This window comes from Microcaecilia unicolor, unplaced genomic scaffold, assembly GCF_901765095.1.
Source record: "Microcaecilia unicolor unplaced genomic scaffold, aMicUni1.1, whole genome shotgun sequence".
NCBI lineage: Eukaryota > Metazoa > Chordata > Amphibia > Gymnophiona > Siphonopidae > Microcaecilia > Microcaecilia unicolor.
Window position 1 is genome coordinate 376,911 of NW_021963819.1, and position 24,947 is coordinate 401,857.

The 24,947-nt window shown below is 42.3% G+C and overlaps 1 protein-coding gene across 1 annotated transcript in view; it reads left to right on the forward strand.

Annotated features, from left to right (window-relative positions):
• Positions 1 to 24,947, forward strand: part of LOC115459662 (ubiquitin carboxyl-terminal hydrolase 10-like) — a 185,700-nt gene that overhangs the window by 50,636 nt on the left and 110,117 nt on the right. The window contains exon 4 of the mRNA XM_030189467.1: positions 882 to 1,886. Within this exon, the coding sequence (XP_030045327.1) occupies positions 882 to 1,886 (1,005 nt within the window). The remainder of the gene's footprint in view (positions 1 to 881; positions 1,887 to 24,947) is intronic.

Sequence of the window (24,947 nt, forward strand, 5' to 3'; positions counted from 1 at the left end):
CTGAAATTCAAACAACAGAGATATAATACGATGCAAGCATAATAGTGATGGAATATCTAATAAGCACACAATTAGAACATTCAGATAACATTGTGTAATGCCCCCTAGGTTTCAGCGCTGCTTGGTTTCTAAGCAATAGCAGAATCTACTATCGATCACAGTGGTCGGGGTAGGATGATTCACCCTGAAACCGAATTTTGCCTTGCTCTTTTTGTCTCTACCATTCTGGTTAGATGAATATACAAGTTTTCATACATAATTCAGTATGCATCCCCTCTTAACCCATTAGTGCCCAATGTTCCCATAATAAGCCACATGGGAACAAATTGATTTGTTCCCATATGGGAACATTGGGCACTAATGGGTTAATACAATTTTTTTTGTAATAAACTAAATAGTTGCCAAATACTAGTGGCACCATTACCACAACATTTAGCTAATTTCCTGTGGCATTGGATCGTTGTTAGCTACCACCATTCTTCTTCCATTGAGCTAGGTGGTTTCTGAGCAGTTGTGGCAGATCCAAGCTGGCTATCCTGTGGTTTGTGGTATTGTAAGGCCAGGGTTACAGATTTGCGTTTGTCGTTTTGCAGAGCTCTAGCCTAGCATAAGCTCTTAACACCTCTCAAATATGTTTTTCCTCTAGGCTGCCACAGCAATTATCAGTCACAGCAATATAACATGCTTATGCCAATGCTTTAAAACCTTCACATTCATATTGAATAAAATGAGTAAAAAAAACCCCATGGCAGTATTAAATGGTAGAGAAAAACATATCCAGAAGCCCCACTCTTAAGTTCTTCTTCTTGTACATTATACAAAGGATCCTTGGAAATACTCTGTGATATTTTAATAGATCTCTTTTTTTTCTTTCTTTGCAGGGGAGGAGTATCAGAGAATCGAGTTTGGTGTTAATGAGTTAGATACATCTGTGTTGAATAACACAGACTACAGTATTTCAAGTACTCTGAATCCTCAGGCACCAGAATTCATTCTTGGCTGCACGCCTACCCAGAAAACCCATGATGATGCCCTTATTGAAAGCAACTGTAATTCGCTTGACTGCCATTTTACCGAAACCACGCTTCCTTTGGATAGCAGTGGCAACCCTGACAGTGACAGTATGTCTGGCCTTGGACAGAGGGAGCGAAAGAAGAAGAAAAAAAGACCTCCAGGATACTACAGTTACTTAGAAGATGCCAGCGATGGTGTTCTTCCCGAGACTCTTGTAAATGGTCATGTAAATTCATCTGGAGTTAACAGTATAAACACAGATGATACAGAGTTTTCAGGAGACATATTGGTCTCATCAGGCTCCCCAAGGACTTGTAACAGCCCAGAAAATTCTGTGGACTTCATAAATGAAGCTCTGTGTGTTTCTGTTTCCAATGCACTAGACAATAACAGGACTGCTGGGCAGCCTGAGATATGCAGTGTTACAAATTGTGAACAATCTTATATTCCCTCAGAGAGTGGAAGGGATAGCCCTATAAGGACAGCTGTTGTGCAGCCTTATACTGGTACTGATACTACTGAAAACCTTGGGGTTTCTAATGGACAAACATTTGAAACCCCTGGAGAAGGCACAGGTACTAATGGGGTGGAATTGCATGCTGAAGACAGCATGGACCCAGAGCAACCAAAACAAGGAGACTCTTTACCTGCTGCTGAGGCTGCTGTTTCAGGATTACTCTCTGTGAATCAGCCTGCAAAGTCTTGGGCTAGTCTGTTTCACAATTCTAAGCCCTCAGCATCAACACCTGTGGCCTGTGTTGAGACTAAATATACCCTTCCTGCCACATCTCCTCTGGTCCCTGAGAAACAGGTTGAAGCTAAAGAAGGACCTGTTCCAGTTTCAGAGGATCCTGTAGCCATAAAGATTGCAGGTACAGTGTACTCTGATCAGAATTAAACGGCATTATGGGCTCATAGGTTTGGTCTCTAAGCAAAGCTGAATGTATTGTCTAGAACTGTAAAGTGTACTCGTTGTACACTTTATTGGGTTTAACTCTAATATGCCATAAAACTGTGTGTAATATTTTTTTCAGGTCTCCCAGAATCTTTTTGAAAATGGTTAATGATTAATTACGGCCTTAAGTGATAGTTTCAAGCACGATGAACTCTGAGCTTCCTTTGCCTGTCCTCAGGAGTTATGTTCAAGTTTTCTTATCTTTAGAAACGCAGTTTGTTACTCATTTTTCTACAAGTGATCAATTTTATCTTAAAATAGGTTGCATCTAGCGTTGAAAAAATAATCAAAGATACTAAGCATCAGCAGGTCATTTTTTAGGAATTAGGCACCAATAATTAGCTTTCTAAGAGAGCCACATTATGAGGATATATCTGAAAATATTCACAGAAAACAGAGAACACACAGAAATTTCATTCTGGAAGTTCTGAAAATAAGCCCTGCGTGCATAGAATGAGAAGCAACATCAGCCATCTTTGAAACAGACACATACAAACTGATACCTCAGTCCCACAGATTTCTTCTTTTTCTTTCATCCTTCCCCTTGGCACTCATCTTCCTACCCTATCGTACAGTGATTCTCTTCCATTGTGGCTCCTCTTCCTTTCAGCATGCCATCTCTCCTCAGGGTGGTTTTCTCTCCTTCCCTCAGCCCAATATCTATCCATAGTTGTACTTCCTTTCCATTTGTGTCCTTCATGTGTACCTCTTATTGCTTGTTTGTCTCTATTCTGTATTTAAACTCTTCCTCCCTCCCATCTGACCCCATTAGAAAGGGTTGGGGGGGGGTCTAAGAGAGCAACTAATTTTATCTTCCAAGCATGGGGCACCCCCTCGGATCTCTTTGCCACTTGCATCAATCAAGGTCCCTCAGTTCTGTTCCAGACTAGCTTTGGATGCCTTCCTCCATTGAGCGACAGGTGTTCTTTATGTGTATCCTCCCATAACTCTTGCGGGGGAAGACTTTGTTGAAGCTCAGTCATGACTACGGGACCAAGATTCCGATTTGCTCCTTACTGGCCTTGACAGATCTGGTTCCCTCTTCTTCTGGAGTTATCCTTTGAAAGACTTTGGAGATTGTTTTCTGACCTTCATCACGCAGAATGAGGGAACTCTTCTGCATCCCAGCCTCCAGTTTCTGGCCATCCTGTCCTGGATATTGAAAGCCTAAAATTTGCTTCCTTGGGCTTTCCAGAGGGTATCTTCCGGGTCTTGCTGGATTCCAGGAAAGATTCCCCTAAGGAGTGTTACTCTTTTAAATGGAGGAAGTTTGCTGTCTGGTGTGAGAGTAAGGCCCTAGATTCCCTTTCTTACCTTACACAGAACCTGCTTGAATATCTTCTATACCTTTCCAAATTTGGTGTTAAGACCATAAGTAGTAGTAGTAATCTCGTAAGGGTTCACCTCAGTGCGATTAGTGCTTATCCTAAACGTGTAGAGGGTAAGGTCATCTCTGGACACCCTTTAGTTGTTCACTTCATGAGAAGTTTGCTTTTTTCAAAGCCCCTTGTCAAACCTCCACTGATGTCATGGGACCTCAGTGTCGTTCTTACCCAACCGATGAAAGCTCCTTATGTACCACTGGATTCCTACCATCTGAAGTACCTGCAAGGTTCGTTCAAAATGCATGTGTCATCTGTTGTTAAGATTGGGCAGACTGGATGGACTGTACAGGTCTTTATCTGCTGTTATTTACTATGTTACTATTTGAAAAGTCCGAGAGAAGTACAAAGCATGAGGTTTCTCAGGAAATGGCTAGTGAAAGCTCAGGGCAATAATTTTTCTTTTTTTTTACCTGAGCCTGTGCAACTTCAGAAATCGATTCAGTCGCATGAAGTTTGGATGTGGGATCAGTCACGGGATAGAGCGTGAAAGATCTGATTAGGAAGTTTTGTTAAGACTGTTTTCATATTGAACCAGGGTTAAGATGTGTATAACTATTGTTCCTTTTTGTCCATACCAGACCAGCCCAGCTTGAATGGGTTATGTCCACCAGCAGAAGGATACAGAGAACAAAAGAGCCCCAAGTGATCCGTTCCATAAAGCTGTTTCCCAAGTCAGTCCTGGAGTACCTCCATGCCAGTCAGGTTTTCAGAATATCCACAATGAATATGCCTGAAAGAGATTTGCATACAATGGAGGCAGTATATACAAATCATCTTTTCATGCATATTCATTGTGGATATCCTGAAAATCTAACTGGCAAGGGGAGTACTCCAGGACCGACTTGGGAAACACTGTCTTAAGGAAGTAGTGCAGCCATAGAATGCTCAGTATTCTCGGTCTCCTAGCGGATGGTAGACAGCTCATGTAGCTCTCTTTAATTTTCTCTGGGAGCTCCTGTCTCAGCTTGTTCTGAGTTACAGTTGAGCAAGGGGGAATGCTGCTATAGTGGTCCTCATTTCTGGCTGTGGATCGTGTTTGAGTCTAGTCGACACACAGCGGAGCTGGGTCCCTCATCTCCCAGCCAGGAATGATATTCTGGTGGGGGCCGGGTTCCCCCCTCTCTGCCCCCCACCAAATAGCTCCACACAAAGGGGCAGCTATGAGCAGTGGAATGAGGCCTCAATTTATGTCTTAGCTGACTGAAAAGGAGTTCTCTCCGGCAAATATGCACTTTCTCTTTTCTGCCCACGGAGGTAAGTGCTCCCATTTATTGCATGAAAATGCTTGTTGCCAAAAACATTTCTAAAAAAATTTTATTTGGGTAGTTTATTAAGCAGTCCTTCCAGTGCAATTAGTGTTGATAATGAAAAGAAATACTTCTCAAGCATTTTCATGACAAAACGTTTTTCACTATAAGTTTCAATTTTTGTGTGGGGGAGGTTTTTGCCGATGATGAAGTGCCGATCAATCATGATCAACTCAGCTCTTCAAATCAGAGCTCTTTCAGGCTTTTCCTTCCCTAGTATAAACATTGCATGTTTAGCAACATCTTTTTTCTGTGGATTAGTTTTTTTGAGTTCGACTATAAATGATAGCCAGATGGTATAATAATTTGAAATGTTTATTTTTATCCAAGACTTGAAATGAGCCTTGTTTCCTCTATCAGGAGTCTAAATAAAAAAGAGCAACATATATCATAATAAATAGAATGAATAAATTAAGCTAAAGGGACATAATCCTAAATGACACAAAAACATCAGATAATTAACTGTATTCTAATGTATAGTGTTGGTAATAATGTAAATACATATAAAGCATAAATATTTCCACTATATGGAAAGACATACTGCAGATAAAGTTAATTAAAACTAGAATGCTAATATTAAAAAATTTAACACTGTAAAAAAAAGTTCAACAAAACTGTACATAAATGTAATATTGCTATCAGTGTAATAAAACTGCACAATGATCAAAGTGAATACAAAAAATGTAAACAATGCAAAAAATACTACCTTATGAGGATGTAAGCAAAAAAGAATCCATCTGGTATTAAGTATTCCAATTACTGTAACTGTAGAGAAGATAACCTTATAAAATAGTTGACCTCTAATTTTATATATTAATCTTCTAGTTCTGTCAGACTTTTTATCTGCGGTGTGTCTTTCCATATATTGGCAATGTGCTTTATTTATATGTATTTACATTACCAACTTTTAACACCATACATTAGAATACATAAATGCCATACATTAGAAATTAGAATACTATATATATATATATATATATCTACATCATGTCCCTTTGGCCTAATTATTCATTTTTTTAATATATTTTTAAAAATATTTTTGTGTCATTTAGGATTGTGTCTGTTTGGTTTAATTTATTTATTCTATCAATTATGATATATTTTGCTCTATTATTTTTAGGCTCCGGATGCAGGCCTATTTGGGCCAAAACACAGCTTGTGTTGAGTCTTGGATGAAAATAAACATTTGATGATATTTCATCGTCTGACAATCATTTTTAGTCACCTTTGTTGTGTGTTTTGTGGACTGCGGGGGTTTGTTCTTCTGTTTCTATGTCGACCTAGATATAGAGGAACACCAGACTGGAGAATTTTGTGAACTAAGGACAAAATCTTGTATGCTATTGTCTTCTATTCTTTGTTGAACATATTGATTGTAATTTTTCCATCATTACGTATCTTAAAAACTAATACCCTGGTACCACAATATGTGAAAATTGTGCTCAGTACATCCCCATCATTCCAACCCTGTAACTTGATGGACAGCAAACGGCATGCATATGTGTTGCAAGGAGAACGGCGCCATTTTCTTGAAAGCCTGTAGACTTTTCTGGTTTCAGTGTTTGGTCTCCAGAGGAAGCATCAGTGAAACATGGCCAATGTAGAGACCAAGACTGTATGAGATGGACAGAGAATAAGATTTTGTGAGAAGGATCAAGAAGAAGAGCACAGTATAGCGCCGGTATGGTTTTGGACAAGAGGAGTTTCCATGTGATCTGGAGGAGTAGGTTCCTGATGGCTTTAAAAGAATTGGATTTTTAGCGTAACAAGAGACATCTAGTATTTACAAGTAGAGGGTTCCCAATTCAAGAAATTCGAAAGGTTGAGAACTTTTCAATTTTTTCTGGGACACAATAGAGATTTTTTTTGGAAAAAAAGGGGGGGGGGGGTACAATTTCTAAAGTGGCGCCAACTCATGTGGCGTTTGGATCGTTTACACTTGGGTGTGGAACATCTCCTCTCTGGAACACAAGTTCAGTTTGCACCAGCTCGATGAAAGATGCACGTGTCATCAGCCTTCAAGACAAGTGCAATTGTAATAATATCTCATTTGAGTAAAATCACAGCTGTTGGTGCAGTGGTTTTCATCCGTTTTCCATCAAGTTCTAGGGTTTGAATAATGGAGGTGTACTAAGCACTATTTTCACATATTGTGATGATATAGAAAAATTACAATCAATATATTCAACATAGAATTGAAGATAGAAATTATTATAATTTTTGTTTTAAAGTGGTTTCTGAAGAGCCATTTATAGTTAACATTTATGTATGTTATTCTATGAGATATTGGCAACTAATGCTCTTCTTGGAGAAGGGAGTCAACTTAATTTTGTTTTGATCCAGTCATCAGTTTTATTGCTGCATTTTCACAATCTGTAGGTGATGCAAGCTGCTGGCCTTTTGTACCTTGCAATAAAGAATTACAATAATCCAGTTTTGTTATAACAAAAGAAAGGATGAAAATTCTGGGAGCTGTTTTGTCGAAAAACGTTTAACTGAGGAAAGTTGTTTTAATTTATGAAAACAGCCCTTAATAGTATTGGAGATATGTGATTTGAAAATTCATATTTTTGTCATTGATGACTTCAAGTATTTTTTTTTTTTTACAGAGGATATAAAGCCAATTGGTGTGCCTGCCAAGGAAATTGGGGCACAATTTGACTTAACTGTAGTGAGGACATGAAAGAAATCTACTGCATTAGCATTCCTTTCAAATACTTAAACCATACTTTAATGGGACAAAGCCAACATGGATTTTGCTAAGGGAAGTCTTGCCTCACCAGTCTACTACATTTTGTTTTGAAGGCTTGAATAAATATATAGGTAAAGGTGAACGGGCTTCTGTACTGTGTCTGGATTTTCAGAATGTTTGACAGAATCCCTCATGAGAGTACTGAGGACATTTTTCTTTTTTAATTATGGGATATGAGGCAATATATACTGGGACCTGGTTAAAAGATAAACAAAAAATGAGTAGGGTTAAAGGGAAAAGTTATCAACAAGAATTAAAGTGACATTATTTTACTGTTAATCCCAGTTACTAGTAACTAGGTTTCATTGCATAAAATAAGACCCGTTTCTAAAAGAGCATGAGTTAGTGGTAAAATAACATGACTTAATGGTAGCCTATGTTGATAACAGGTCCCTGTAAACAAACAAAAAAGGGAAGAACAAGCCTTTGTGCATAAAAATAGAAGTACAAACAGCAAAGGTTACATAAGAGTCCAACAAATGAATGGTGTAGTGCAATAATTTATTCTAATATTAACAGGCATCTTCGACTCGACACATCGCTGTGTTATCTACCATTGCATTAGTTTATGATAATATATTAACTTGTATATCTAGTGCAACCATCGGTATTGACTCCTGAAGCAGGCCCTCTGTGGCCAAAATATGGCCCGTGTTGAGTCGATAATACCTGTTATTAATATTAGTCGACGATACCTGTTATTAATATTAGAATAAATTATTGCACTACATTATTCGTTTGTTGGACTCTTGTGTCACCTTTGCTGTTTGTATTTCGATAACTATGCCCCTAAATGGTCGATTTTTCTCAATGGAGAAAGGAGTTGTAGAGTATACCAGAGATCTGTTCTGGGATAAGTGCTTTTTAACATACAGTACTGTCTTGTTTATCGGACCTTTGCTAATCTGACCACCCGTCGTATCCGACCCCCCCCCCCCCCCCCCAGGTGACATCATCACGTTGCCGTTAAGCAAATGGCTTCTCTCTCCATTTTCTGGCTTCACACTCAAGGAAGCCATGTTTGAGCAGAGATCATGCTTCTCTGCAAGGGAACCATGCTTTAAGAATATAAGAATAGACTGGTTAAGTGGAAGGAGATGCCCAGTCTTCCAGGTTCCTAAGGTCTTCCTGTAATTTTTCACAATCTGTATGTGTTCTGACAACTTACAATGGTTTTGTGTCATCTGCAAATTTAGTCATCTCGCTTATCATTCTGTTTTCCAGATCATTTATAAATGTGTTAAATAGCATTGGTCCCAGTACAGATCCCTGTGGCACTCCACTGTTCGCACTCCTCCATTGAGAAAAATGGCCATTTAACCCCTACCCTCTGTTTTCTTTCCAAGAATCATTTCCTAATCCACAGAATGACATTGCCTCCTGTCCCATGACTTTTTAATTTTCTCAGGAGTCTCTCATGAGGAACTTTGTCAAAAGCTTTCTGAAAATCTATATACACTACATCAACCGGCTCACTTTTATCAACATGTTTATTCACACCTTCAAAGCAATGAAGCAGATTATTAAGCAAGACTTCCCTTGGCTGAATCCATGCTGACTCTGTCCCATTAGATCATGTTTGTGTTCTGTAATTTTGTTCTTTAATAGTTTGCACTATTTTACCCAGCACTGAAGTTGGACTTAACAGTCAGTAATTTCCAAGACCACCCATGAAATTTTTTTTTAAAAATCAGCATTACATTAGCCACCCTCCAATCTTTAGGTACTATGGACAATTTTAACGACAGGTTACGGATCACCAACAGCAGATTAGCAATTTCTTTTTTAGAGGATTTATAACCTACCAGCTCCCTCATGCGAGATTCAAGGTGAGATACAAAGAAATTGAATTGATACAAACAGAAAATGAACTATAAAAAATATATTAATAAGCAAAGACCTCGGGGGTCCAAGATGGCGGACGCTGCTCGTTAACGCTCATCGAGGCTCTGCGGACTCTTGTTCCTATTTTCCTGAATTTATCTTTAAATTACTAACTATGCCCCATACAAAAAGGAAAGGGTTGGTTAGGGGCTTACCGACTGCGCCAAGAGCCTCCCAAGTAGTCCAGCGGACCCTTGATGGATTCGCGACGAGTACTCCACGGAATAGAGAGGCGAGGAGCCCTGCTGTGGAAGCGGTTGGAGGAGCGGCGGCTCCCCTAGGGCTAGAGACGACGCTTTCCTCGCCCGGATTGAACCCGCCTCCATGCCCAGCAGAACTCCGCGGGGAGGCGGAACCTTCGGAGGCGTCCGGAGTTGGCGTTGAGGAGGGTATCGCAGTCGGAACCACCCCCGGAAAAGCTGCTGAAGGTTTTCATCAGGAGCTAGGAGCCCGCGTGGAGGTTTCCCTGGAAGGCATTTGGGTAATGCTACAGAATCTTCATAAGACAACTTTGAAAGCTGCCTTGGACACGGCTTCATTAGTGACTAAGGTAGACTCTTTGTATGATTCTTTTGAAAAATTCAAATTAGATTCTGAGAAGCAAAAGGCTTTGATTCAACAAGAACTTACCTCACTAAAGAATACAACTGAAAGTTTGATTAAGGATAAAATTACCCTACATAACAAATTAGATCAAATTGAAAATTTCAACAGACGCCTCAACTTGAGGATATTAAAATTTCCAATAATGACAGAGTTGGGCCCAATGGAGCTATTTAAAAAATATCTAATTGAAGTTCTCCACTACTCCTCTGATTGTATTCCTCCGATTAATAAAATATATTACCTCCCAATGCCACGAAAAAATGAGGAACAGCGGAGAACAAAGGTTCAACAGGATTTACAACCTTCAGGATTACAGGACTTGACAGCATTTCTTGAGAATTCGTTGACTGAGATCCAATCTCGTGCTACTTTATTGGTATCTTTTATTTTTGAGCCTGATGTTAATTCAATTATGAAACTATTCTTTAAGAATTCTCAAAAATTATTTTATGGTGCTCGAATATGGATCTTTCCGGATGTTATAAAATCTACTCAAGAAAAGAGACGGAAGTTTTTGTTATTGAGAGAGGATGTTAAAAAGCTAGGAGCCAGCTTTTTGCTGGCTTATCCTTGTAAATGTCTCATAAAATATCAGGATAATAAGTATACCTTTTTCGAGCCGGAACAATTGAGAAGTTTTGTTGAATTAAAGAAGCTTGCTAAATGACTTTCCAGGATAAAGGTTCAATATAGTGTTAAATACATCTGTGGTCAGGTCTAGGCCTTAATTCCTTAAAAATTTGATTATGTTAAATTTCTCCTCAATTTTTCTGACCCCCCCCCCCTTCCATAGTTGTGGTCTAAGAAAGGGAGATTTGTTTTCTTTGTTTTCTTTTTCCTGTAATCATTTAATTGATTTTATATGACTTATCTCTCTGTATTACCTAAAGCAAGGATATCTTGTATATTATTGTTTGAAATTACAAATAAATAAATAAATAAAAAAAATAAGCAAAGACCTCAATACATCAATAAAAAGATCTTCAAAGCCTTACGAAATAAAAAAAAAAATAATTTTTCAAAGGATGAATTTCAACAGGAAGACCATTCCAAAGACGAACAGCTGAAAATCTAAAAATATGAGAAAAGAGCCTTGAATCTCACACTTGTTTTAGATGGAAAAGCCAAGATAAGGTGATTGCAAGTCTGAGAGGTTGAAGTAACATTTTAAAGACTTTAATCGATTGTGATAAATCCTCAGAACATAATAGTTTAAATACCAGACATAGCACATTAAAAGAACTCCTTGCCTGAACTGGTAACCAGTGAAACTCTATTAGCAAAGGAGAAACATGATCCAATCTTGACTTTCAAAAAATTAGTCTAGCTGCAGAGTTTTGAATCAACTTAAATACAAAGAGTTGTAATAATCCAATAAGACTAGAATGGACAATTGTACAATAACTCTAAAATGATCCTGCAACAAATAAGAATGCAGTAGCCAAAGCTATTTGAACTTAAAATAAGCCTTCTGGTTCAAATTATTGACTTGAAGTTCCATTGACAAAGAAGAATCTAAAAGCATACCCAGAACACTGGACAGCCTCAGAACCTTTGTTTATTCCATCCTCAGTATCAATAGACTGAGGAATATCAGATAAATGTAAACCAAACCACAACATTTTAGTTTTATCTGCATTCAGTTTGAGTCGCATAAGAGTGGACCATTCTACAATTTTGCTAATACTTTTGTGAAGAATAGACAAGATGGATTCAGTGTTCTGTCTAACCAGAATTAAAAGAAAAATATCATTGGTATAAGACAGTAATAACTTTCCTGGTCCCAATACAATCCTTCCAAGTGTACTCAAATATAGATTGTATAAGAGTGAGGAAATGGGGGAATCCTGGGGCCCCTCCACATGGGAAAGTCCAGGGAGTTGGAAAAACTACCATCTTTTAAGACCAAGTGTTGCCTATTTGACAGAAAAGATTCAAACCAAAGATAAACAGAATCTGCAATTCCACAGGCAGATAACAAGTTTAGTAAAATGTTAAGGTTAACAGTGTCAAAGGCAGAAATATTAAACTGCAACAGCTCGACACCCCGACACAGAACCTACTTCACTTCAGAAGTCAGACGGCAACAGAGTTTCTGTACTGTGAAAAGGGTGGAACCCATGTTGAGATCTAGGAATCAAATTAAATTTGTCAATATAATGAGACAACTGAGAGCCGACCACAAATTTAGTTGCTTTTGTAGGAAAAGGATTATTTGCAATTGGCCTAAAATTAGTTACCTGAGACAAGTCATCTGCCTGTTTAGGAATCAGAGTCAATACGATATTCTCCATATCCTGAGAAAACCAACCCAGAGCGAGAATAATATTAACAAAGGAAACCAGCCAGCTCAATAAATCAGAAGTATCTTTCAGGTAAAAAAAGAAGACACACTATCTAAAGGGCAGTTTGAGTGAGATAACCTATTTACCAAAGGAAGCAGAGTAGATGCTGAAACAGAATCAAACTTAGTCCAAATTCTATCAGCTGGAATATTAGAATCCACTGTTAAATCAATGTGATTATACCTAGTCTCCAAATCAGGGGCGTAGCCAGAAAACAGATTTTGAGTAGGCCTAGGCAAGAACTCGGTGGGCACTTTGTTCTTCCCCCCCCCCCCAAAAAAAAAAAAAAAAAAATCTTAGCTGGCGGAAAAATGCTTTTTTCCACCTTGGCAGTCTGCAGCAGGCATACGCTGAAAACTGAGCATTTGCAGTTGCCGGTATTGTGGAAAGTAGCGTTTTCATTACCATCAGGGGGAAGCCTTCAGCTGGTGGAGCTTGAGATCCCCACCAGCTACCACTAAATGTGTGCTACTGTGGGTGGGCCTGAGCCCTAAGTGGCTATGCCAGTGCTCCAAATTGCAGCCAGAAGAATTGATAATGCTTACTTTGGAGGCAAAGTATGTAACCAACACCTCAGCAGAAGGCTGAGTAGAGTTAGATAGAAAAGGCAGCGTTAGATTATAATGCAGTAAGCCAAACAACTTCCTTAAAGTATGCCTTTCTAGTTCTACTAAAGAAAGGTAATAAGTCCTTCTAGTCAAATTCAGATCATGCTTTTACAATTTTAGTCTGTTTACAACTAATACTTATAACTCATCCTTGGATTTACGCCAGCTATGTTTTAATCTGTGACATCTTCTCTTTAACTCCAAAAGCTCTGCAGAGAACCTTGGGGAATTAATTTTCTCTGAGGACAAGCAGGCTGCTTGTTCTCACATGTGGGTCGGCGGCCCAGGAAATGGCAAATTTTTCTACAGCAAAATTAAAAAAGTTTTGCCAGAGCCTTCTAGCGCGTGAACCACATCCACCATGCATGCGCGGACGACTTCCGCCTGTCACGTGAGCGTTCACGCTCAGTTTTTTCTTGTCCACGGTGAGGTGAAGAGGTTATTCCCTGTTCGCTTCGCTGGCCCAGGAGAGAGACTCTTCACAATTCTTTTTGTATTTTCCTTTCTTTATATCGTTATTCGTTCTTTTTTTTTTTTTTAACCCTGGTATTTTTTCTTAGTTTTTGGCACTTTCTAAGTTTTCTTTCTTTTCGACGCGGTTGGCCTTTTTCCCTTTTGTGCCCTTTACTTTTTTGGCACGATCGCGTCGTTTAATTTTGCCGAAGCCGTTTTTCCTTCCATGTGATCGAAGACACCCAGTGGCTTCAAACGTACTCGGTGCAACCGGACCATCTCGGATACCGATACCCACGCTTGGTGTATCCAATGCCTTGGGCTCGACCATAGCCCAGCCACTTGCACTCTGTGTCTTCGCATGAAGAAACGGACCCAAGTGCCTCGAGAAGCCCAATGAGAGAAGCTTTTTGGGGCTCGGTCCGGTCCTTCGACATTGGTACTGAGGTTGGCGGCGTCGACATCGAGGGATGCATAGACGTCGGGAGTGAAGGTAATGGCTGCGGAACGACCAACTCGTGCTGGCAGCAGTAAGGCATCGAATGGGTCTCTACCTGTCTCGAAGCCTCCTGTTATGCAGGCCCCCCGAGCCCGACCTTCGTCGGACCTGGCCCCGAGGAGATGTGAGGATTCCACATCTTCCTCATCAGTACCGAGGAGTCTTGATGACGGACGTTGAGCGAAGGCGAACAAGCACCGTCATAGTTCTCCTTCCACACACGGTGCTGGGAGCTCCGGGACTTCGAGGGATTCGGCACCCGAGAAGTGTCGGCGCCAAGAGGATCGCTGTCCCCCTATTCAGGAGGTGCCGATGCGTCAGTCTAGCAGCCCGGTACCTGCTCCTGAGCCTCGACAGATTCTGCCACCGGCTCCTTTACCGACCCCGCGGCTCTCGATGAGTGCATCAGGGCCCTGCTTCCAGAGCTTCTGGAAGGGTTGCTGCGCCAGTCTGCTACGGTGTCGGGGGTGCTTGTGCCTTCCGTACCGTCTGCTGCAATGGCATCTGGTCCTTCGCCTGTGGTGAGGTCCCCGACCTCGGTGCCGCCTGCCACCTAGGTCGACTCCCCTTTGACGTCGGTGGAGGAAGCTTCACCGGAGTCCAGGCGTGCGTTGACTTCTCGGCACCGCCATCGAGGACATTGTTCCTCAGCGTCGAGGCAGGATCAGTTTCGAACTTCTCTGAGGGATGTCTTGTCCGATACTGAAGATGAGAGTTCGTGGGAGGAAGAGGAGGATCCCAGGTACTTTTCTTCTGACGAGTCTTATGGGATTCCTTCTGAACCTTCCCCTCCACTAGAAAGGAGACTGTCTCCACCGGAGAGTCTGTCCTTCACCTCCTTTGTCCGGGAAATGGCTGCGGCTATTCCCTTCCCTATGGAGGTTGAGGATGAGCCCAGGGCTGAGATGCTCGACGTCCTGGATTATCCTTCTCTGCCTAGAGAGACTGCAACGGCTCCTTTGCATAATGTACTGAAGGAAGTCCTTATGCAAAACTGGTCGTTCCCTCTGTCTAACTCTGTGATCCCATAAAAGACTGAATCTCAATATCGGATCCACGGTGAGCCTGGATTGATGAGGTCTCAGTTACCTCACAATTCCATGGTGGTGGACGCCGCTCTCAAAAGAGCCAAGAGTACTAGGGACTATGCCTCGGCACCTCCAGGCAGAGAATCTAGAACCTTGGACTCTTTTGGGAGGAAGGCGTATCAGGCCGCTATGCTCGCTGCCAAAATAGAAACATACCAGCTCTTCACGAGCATCCACTTGTGGAACTCGATGAGGCAACTGTCTAACTTGGTTGATGCACTCCCTCCGGAGCAGGCTGAGCCTTTTCGCCAGGTGGTCAGGTAGCAGAAGGTCATGGCTGCATGTCTCTGACCTGGATCATTCGGTCCAGCAGCGGATGGCGGATGTTCCTTGTTGGAGGGATAATCTTTTTGGTGAGAAAGTAGAGGATCTAGTTGACCAGCTCAAGAAGCACAATGATGCTATGGATTCTGTCTCCTGCTGGGGCGTCTTCTGCTACTATCTCCTCATCTTGGAGGTTTTTTGGAGGGAAGAGGAGTGCTCCCTATTCCTATGCTAGACGTAGGTACACTCCTGCTTCTCGGCAGCCTGTCCAGGTTCAATCCCAGCGTGCTCGTTCTCATCAACAGCGTGTGCCTAAGGCCTCTTCAGCTCTCCAGCAAAAGCAAGGGATGGGTTTTTGACTGGCTCCAGTTCAGCATAGCCTCAGTAAAAGTGTCCGTGCCGGACGACTTGCTGGTTGGAGGGGAGGTTGATATTTTTTCACCAAAGGTGGCCTCTCATAATCTCCGACCGGTGGGTTCTTCAAATAGTCTGGTCAGGATACACCTTCAATCTTGACTCCAAACCTCCATATTGTCCACCGGGAGCTCATTCTTACAGTTCCCAGCACAAACAGATACTTGCAGAGGAACTCTCCACCCTTCTGAAGGCCCAAGCGGTCTAACCCGTTCCACCAGGGGAAGAAGGGCTGGGATTCTATTCCAGGTACTTCCTTGTGCAAAACAAAACAAAACGGGGGATGCGTCCCATCCTATACCTAAGGGCCCTGAACAAATTTCTAGTCCGTGAAAAGTTCAGGATGGTTTCCCTAGGCACCCTTCTTCCCATGATTCAGGAAAACGATTGGCTATGCTCTCTGGACTTAAAGGATGCTTACACACACATCTCAATACTTCCAGCTCACAGGAAGTATCTTCGATTTCGACTGGGAACACAGCACTTTCAGTACTATGTACTGCCTTTTGGCCTGGTGTCTGCGCCCAAAGTGTTTACCAAATGCCTAGCTGTAGTCACAGCGTCGCTACGCAGACTGGGAGTGCATGTGTTTCCTTATCTTGACGATTGACTGGTGAGGAGCACCTCGAAGGAGGGTGCTCTGGAGTCCATGCGAATGACTATTCGGGTGCTAGAGCTACTGGGGTTCATCATAAATTATCCCAAGTCCCATCTCACCCCATTCCAAACATTGGAATTCATTGGAGCCCTGTTACACTCAGACAGCTTGAGCTTATCTTCCCGAGACAAGGACGGACCACCTTCTGTCCCTGGTGTCCATGGTTCAAGCGTCTCATCTGGTCACGGCTCGGCAAATGTTGAGACTTCTGGGGCACATGGCCTCCACAGTTCATGTCACGCCCATGGCACTTCTACATTTGAGATCAGCTAAATAGACCCTAGCTTCCACGTGGTTTCAAGCTACGGGGGATCTAGAGGATGTAATCCAACTGTCCACCAGCTTTCGAAATTCTCTTCACTGGTGGACAATTCAATCTAATTTGACCATGGGATGACCATTTCAAGTTCCTCAGCCGTGAAAAGTGCTGACGACGGATGCATCTCTCCTGGGGTGGGGAGCTCCACACTCAGGGAGGCTGGTCCTTTCAGGAAAGAGGTCTGCAGATCAACCTCTTGGAATTAAGAGCGATCTGGAACGCTCTAAAGGCTTTCAGAGATCGGCTGTTCAACCGTATCTTAATTCAGACAGACAATCAGGTTGCCATATTTTACACCAACAAGCAGGGGGGCATCGGATCTCGCCCTCTGAGTCAGGAAGCCGTCCAGATGTGGCTTTGGGCTCACCGTCACCACATGTTTCTCCAAGCCACTTATCTGTCAGGCGTAAACAAGAGTCTGGCCGACAGGTTGAGCAGGATAATGCAACCTCATGAGTGGTCACTGAACATGGACGTAGTCCGCAAGATCTTCTGAACATGGGGCACCCCCTCGGTGGATCTTTTTGCCACTCAGATCAATCACAAGGTCCCTCAGTTCTGTTCCAGGCTTCAAGCCCACGACAGACTAGCGTCAGATGCCTTTCTCCTACATTGGGGGACAGGCCTTCTGTATGTGTATCCTCCCATACCTCTAGTAGGAAAGACTTTGCTGAAACTCAAGCAAGACTGCGGAACCGTGATCCTGATTGCACCCTTCTGGCAGCTTCAGATTTGGTTCCCTCTTCTTCTGGAGTTGTCCTCCCAAGAACCGTGGAGATTGGACTGTTTTCTAACACTCAGAACGAGGGGTCACTTCTACATCCCAACATCCAGTCTCTGGCTCTCATGGCCTGGATGTTGAGAGCTTAGAATTTGCCTACTTGGGTCTTTCAGAGGGTGTCTCCCGAGTCTTGCTTGCTTCCAGGAAAGATTCCATGAAGAGGTGTTACTCTTTCAAATGGAGGAGGTTTGCCGTCTGGTGTGACAGCAGGGCTCTAGATCCTCTTTCTTGTCCTACAGAGAACCTGCTTGAATACCTGCTACACTTGTGCTTATCATCGCCGTGTAGAGGGTAAGCCTATCTCTGGACAGCCTTTAGTTGTTCGCTTCATGAGAGGTTTGCTTTTGTCAAAGCCCCCTGTCAAACCTCCACCAGTGTCATGGGATCTCAACTTCGTTCTCACCCAGCTGATGAAAGCTCCTTTTGAGCCACTGAATGCCTGCCATCTGAAGTACTTGACCTGGAAGGTCGTTTTCTTGGTGGCAGTTACTTCAGCTCATAGAGTCAGTGAGCTTCAGGCCTTGGTAGTGCATGCATCTTATATCAAGTTCCATCACAACAGAGTAGTCCTCTGCACGCACCCTAAGTTTCTGCCAACGGTGGTGTCGGAGTTCCATCTGAACCAGTCAATTGTCTTGCCAACTTTCTTTCCCCGTCCTCATACCCTTTCTGGCGAAAGCAGTTTGCACGCCTTGGTCTGCAAGAGAGCATTGGCCTTTTACGTGGAGCGGACAAAGCTCTTTAGACCGTCGCCCAGTTGTTGTTTTTTTTTTATCCCAACAGGAGGGGAGTCACCATTGGAAAACGCATAATCTCCAATTGGCTAGCAGATTGCATTTCCTTCACTTATGCCCAAGCTGGGCTGACTCTGGAGGGTCATGTCACGGCTCACAATGTTAGAGCCATGGTGGCGTCAGTGACTCACTTAAAGTTAGCCTCCATTGAGGAGATTTACAAAGCTGCAATGTGGTCATCAGTCCACACATTCACATCTCACTACTGCCTTCACCAGGATACCCGACGCAACAGTTAGTTTGGGCAGTTGGTGCTGCAGAATCTGTTCGGGATTTAGAATCCAACTCCACTCCCCTAGACCCACTTTTGTTCTGTTCCAGGCTGCACTCTCAGTTAGTTGTTTATGGTTTCAGGTCAATCTGTGTTATGTCCTCGCCGTTTCGAGGCCCAATTGACTAATGTTCATTGTTTTGAGTGAGCCTGGTTGCTAGGGATACCCCACATGTGAGAACAAGCAGCCTGGCTTGTCCTCGGAGAAAGCAAAGATACATACCTGTAGCAGGTATGTATCTCCTCCACCGCTAACTCCAGACTTCGTTCCTTTTATCTTGCGGCACCTCATGCCTGGAACCGTCTTCCCGAACCCATACGTCTAGCTCCATCTCTACCTGTCTTCAAATCTATGCTGAAAGCTCACCTTTTCACTACTGCCTTTGACTCCTAACCGCTACTCATTTGCCCTCCTCCCCTGTTCCTCTTTACCCTGTAATTTCCTTGCCCGAAATGTTTTGTTTGTGTTACCTGGATTGTAAGCTCTTTGACTGTCTCTGTATGTCAAATGTACAGCGCTGCTTGCGTCTGGTAGCGCTATATATATGCTAGTAGTAGTAGTAGGTATTCTTCGAGGACAGCAGGCTGATTGTTCTCACAAACCTGCCCACCTCCCCTTTGGAGAAGTTGTTTATTTGCTTTTTGATTAAACTGAGTGGGAGCGGGAGCGCTCATGCGACGAGCCGGAAGTCGCCTGCGCATGCGCGGTGCACGTAGTTTGTGCGCTAGAAGGCTCTGGCAAAACTTTTTAAATTTTGCTGTAGAAAAATTTGCCGTTTCCTGGGCCACCGTGGATGCCAACCCACATCTGAGAACAATCAGCCTGCTATCCTCGGAGAATACCTGCTTACAGGTATGTATCTTTGTTTTTCTGTGTGACTTAACCCTACGCTCTGGAACAATAACATCTAAGACTTGCAAAGTAGAAAACTTCAAGTTTAAAAGTAAAACACTTGGATCAACTTCGGTTACTTCCAACAATGGAATAACCAAAGACCAATAAGTAGCTCTATCAGTTTTTCCTCTCCCAACCCCTGTATTGCGAAGAAGAAAAATTCAAAGTAAAAATACAATAGTGATCAAACCAGATCGCAGACTCCCAGCTACAAAAAGTCAACAGTGAAGGATCATTGGCACATAAAAGATCCAATGTATGACCTTTTTCATGTGTTGGAACTGTTGATTAGATATCAAATTGCAAATTATACATAAAAGATTAAAAATAAATCACCCACTGAGATATCATGTATATTATCAAAGTGCAAATTAAAATCACCCAGTACTATCAACTTAGAAAACCTAATTCTGGCATCAAGGATCTGTGCATACAAAGTAGATGATACTGAAGACCAAACCCCTGGTGCACCTGAATTCCTTCATGCACCCTTCATCGCTGTTAAGAAGCGCACAGCTTCACTTCCAGTTTTTGATGTGAGACCATGTTTCTTTGCTTTCATTTTTGGACCTGGGACCCTTCTTTGTTCAGTGATGATCTGTTTTTTTTTTTTATTTGAGCCCATGCTTCTATGCAAGGGAACTTTCTTTTTGATTTGAGACCATTATTCTGTGAAATAATTTTTGATTTTGAGACCTTGCTTCTGTGCATTTGGTTTTGGATCTGGGACCCTTCTTTTGCAGAGAGGGAACTGTTAATGATGTTTTGAACTGCACTACAGTATTTGACATGAGAGCCTGCTTTTCCTGCCAGGGAACCACTTTTTATCTAATAACGTGCTTTTGCAGCAAGCAAACCATGCTTGTTTGAGCATTGGATAATGGCAAAGGAAGTGCTTAAGACAGTGAACTTTAAAGATGTTTTGAGTTGACTTGCTTTTAAAGTATGACAGCAATTTTTGGACCTGACACGCTGCACTATGTGACCCGAGAGCCTGCCTTTCCTGCCAGGGAACCACTTTTTATCTGAGACCGTGCTTATGCAGCAAGCAAACCATGGTAAGATTCTTGTTCACAATGAGTTTTATGCAGTACAGTACTGTATGTACCCCTATTTCTGTTTGTTTACATTGACAGCACTTTCTTTTTACTCTCATCCTTAGATCTGGAGTGTTTTCAGTTCAGTTCTGTATTGATTCCTGCTTCAAACTGTTTTTGACTGGAGAAGACAAAACAGGGAGCGCTGCTCGGTTCACATTGTCTGCTGTAGAAGACAACTCTAGTGAGGTTGAGCATGCAGTAGATAAATATCATTTCCTTGCTCGGTTCTGTGTTTCTGTTCATATTGCCTGCTGTAGAAGACAGCTCTAATGAGGCTGAAATATGGTTCCCTTGCTTGTTTGTGTTTTTGTTCACACTGCCTCTGTACAATTGTGAAATATTGTATACTGCTCTTATGTTTGTGCTGAAATTGCCTGCTGTACGAGAAACACAATCATGCCATAAACTGTACAATTATTTTTGTTGCTGATTAGTGTTAATAAACAGTATTTTTAAATACAGATACCCTGTGCCTGTTCTTTATGCATAAAGTATGTTTTCAGTTCATTTTTAAGGGGTTACCATTGTTTTCTATATTATCCGACTTTTCTCTTATCCAGCAATGGGCTGGTCTCGTTTACAACAGATAATCGAGACTGTACGTTTTTGGAAATGATCTAGAAATAGAAATAATGACTGAGGTGATCGATTTTTCTAGATGACACAAAATTATTCAGAGTTGTTAAATTGAATGAGGATTATGAGAAATTTCAGGAGGACCTTATGAGATTTGAGAAATTGGGCATCCAAACATTAGGTGAAATTTAATGTGGACAAATGCAAAGTGAAGAGAAAAGTAGGGGGCGACTAAATGACTTCCAGTCATCTGACATGGGAACATGTTTCGGCAGATAGCTTTTTGCTCTTTCACGCGTAGCATTATTTTCCTGCAATTTTGAACCATCAACATCAGAGCACCTACACTTGCTTGTGACCCCTGAATCAAGAAGGCCTTATCCGCTGAAGCTTGGTCCCATGTTGGGTCCTTCCTTGATGCTTGTTCATTAAAGTTTCGGATTTATCCACCTGCCAACTGAAAGTCATTTGGTCGTCCACTACTTTTCTCTTTGCATTTGGATTCACCGTAGTCACCGTAGGGGTTCTTTTCCTGTTTTCTGGTGTTATGCAAATGCATAGTAATGCACATAGGGAAGAATAACCCAAATCACATCTAATGATTCTAGGTTTACATTAGGAGTTGCCACTATGGAAAAGGATCTAGGTGTCATTGTGGAAATCTTCTGCTCAGGGTGAGGCATTAGCCAAAATAGCAAACAGAATGTTGAGAATTAAGAAAGGAATGGAGAATACAACAAAAAAAAAATGTTATAATGCCTTTATAGGTTTGTGGTGCAACTATACTTGAGTATCATGTGTAGTTCTGGTGTTCCTATCTCTAGCAGAAAGGGCCGGCAAAGGGGGTCAGGGAGGGGCGAGGGAAGCCTGAGAAGCAGCTTATGGAAGTTAGTAGCTCTGAGCCTTTGACTTCAGGGGATAGATGCTCTCATGGTTTGGCAAGTCTGGAGCTGCAGGTTGGAGGCTAATGAGATGTAACCCACAGGACAGGAATCAGAGCTCTGGAACTGTGGCAGGCTATCCAGTTAAGTTTAATTGAAAACAAAAAGTGAAGACAGTAGGAAAATCTTGGCAACTGGAAAGTTGATTAGAGGTAGCTTATTGCCAGCACAGCAGCAGGGATAGACTGCAGAATGTGTCAGTCCTACAGGGGAAAACACTAGCTTTTTGTGGTAAACTGTTTTTGCCACGTGTGATGGGGCCATGAAGGAAGACAGTGGGCTGGCCTCAGGGCAGGAGGAAAGAATGGGAGATGACTGGAAGCTCCCCAGATGATTTATTCATGTGCAAGATAGGAAAGGAATCATGCGCAAGATAGGAAGGGATCCTTCTTGCAAGCCGAGTCCGAGATAGCAGCATATGCTAGATGCCGCCACAGAGCAGCAGGACCCGTGGAGCGCATGTAAAGTGCAAGCAGAGGTTTTTCTCTCCCAAATTAATTCTAGTAATGCACCAAGCATATATGTCAGTGGAGCAGAGGACTAAAGCTCTTCCTCCCATGTCATGAGTACAGGCTCCAAGGTAGGAGCAGGTTAGCTCTCTGAATCTTAGAAAAGTGGAACAAAGTCCAAAATCTCTTGAGGGGCAGGATACTTTTTTTTAGGGTGCATTAGTCCAGAAGCAGGGTCTTGGTGGAAGGAGAAGAAGGTTGAGCCCAGGAAGGGTCTGTGATGATTATAAATGTTATGTTTGTTTTGTTGTAAACCACCTAGAATTTGAAAGAGTGCAGGATATAAGAATTGTTTAAAAATAAGGTATGGGGGAATTGGAGGAGGACCTTGGAGGAGAACCTTATAGGAATCTGATAGAGAAGAGTCAATTGTGGTTAAGGAAGAGCTCCTGTGCTTTGTCTGTAGATTTACAAGAGTGTTGATAACTGCTGAACAACCTCCTCCGTAGGTGCAGGCTATGGAGGATTGAATGCTTAGGAGCACTCAAAAACCCCAGGAAGCATTCCCACGCCATCATATCATATTAGGGATATGGTTGTAGAAGAACTGGAACAGCCAAGGGCTACCTAAGTGGATACACTGGTTTCAGCAGCCTTGCATACCTTGATTTCAGTAGAAGGGGGATTGGGGAGAGGGATAAATGCTAGAATCACTAATGAAACAAATGTTTGAGGTCCTGGGCCGCTCCCTGCAAGCAGCAGTCTGTGGGTTCTCTGTGGCACAGGCATTACAAAGGTGGATCAAGCTATTCCTGCCTACAGAGCACCAGGGGAAATTACTCCATTGGTGGAGTGACTTGATGTGTTGGAATCCACAGCAGCATTTTGGTGGATGTCATATATAGCTTGATACATGTATGTCTCTGAGACATTTGACCATATCTGTGGCTGCATGCTGGCAACTGTGGTTGCAACAGTGGGTAGCTGACCCAGCTTCCAAAACCAGACTTGTAGCAAATTACATTTTAAAGGTCAGTTGCTTTTTGGTGAAGACCTAGAGAGGTTAATAAAGGAACTAGAAGAACAGAGAGGGCCTATCAATAAAACCATGTACCTTGAGAAAGGTACAGTTGATTCCTTCTGTCTCTTCAGCAGATTTCATAAGAGCATAAGAATAGCCATACTGGGTCAGACCAAAGGTCCATCTAGCCCAGTATTCTGTTTCCAACAGTGACCAACCCAGGTCACAAGTACTGTCAGAAACCCAAATAGTAGCAACTTTCCATGCTACCAATCCCAGGGCAAGCATTGGCATCTCCATGTCTGTCTCAATAGCAGAGTATGGACTTTTCCTCCGGGAACTTGTCCAAACCTTTTTTTAAACTCAGATACACTAACTGCTGTTACTACATCTGGCAACGAGGTCAAGAGCTTAACTGTTCGTTGAGTGAAAAAAAATATTTTTTCCTATTTGTTTAAAAGTATTTCCATGTAATTTCATTGAGTGTCCCCTAGTCTTTGTACTTTTTTTCAGCCCTTGAAATATGCAGAAACCTAACTAAGCAAATTTCCTTTCAGAGCAACTGGAGAGGGGTTTTGGAAGTCGAGAGCTGGGTCTTGAGGAATAATCTGTAATCCAAAGGGATGGCTTCTGGGCCCATGACTGGATGGTTCCAGTCAGTCGACTTGCTGGACGCTACCAGGAATGGACCTGTGACAGATCAGGCCAGTGGGGCTGGACATAATCTGGGACAGATGTGCCATGGAGTTGACAGCAGCAATTCTGGAGGTGATATTGGTGTCTGATTGCACTTCCCTGTAGATGGATGTAGCAGTGGAGGAGACATTATTTTGGCTTCTTCAGTTACAGGCAATCACGTCTACCAGTAATGGAGAAGGGAAGCATACACTATTCCAGATACTTGGTAGTGCCCAAGAATAGAGGCCTGTATTGACCAGTCCTGAACCTCAAGGGTATCAATGCGTCAGCAGCAAGGTGAAGAGTATATCTCAGTTCACTCAATTTTGCATAACCCTATCTGCACATTTCAATCAAGCTATCTTTTACAGAAGGCTCTCAGATTTGCAGTGTTAAGTTTACATTTTCAATTACAAGCCTCACCATGTGATGGCTCCACAGATTTTCTCCAAAGTGATTGTGGTTATAGCGACTGTTTTCTGGAAAGAAGAAATAGTGCATCCTTATTTGGACAGCTAGTTTATAGGGGCAAAAATTAAGCAGGAGATCCAGGGGTCTACTGCTAAGGTAATTCAGCTATTGGAATCCCTTTGCTGGGTGGTCAATAGGGACTGTCTGGATAAGAGTAGCCTTACAGATTCCTGGTTTTTGGAATATGGGGGGGACCCATTTTGACAAAAGGAAGGACCAAGTCACATTGTTGCAGGCCAAGGTCCAGAAAGTGCTCATGAAGATGCAAGGTTTCAATTTTCAAATTTATTTGCTATACCACCTAATTAGCATAATGTATAGTCGATTCACAAAATTTATCAGAAAAGAAAGGCATGAGGAATTACAGTTTACATCAAGAAGAGTAAAGAACAGGGCCTTGCTAATGCTGCATCCAGGCT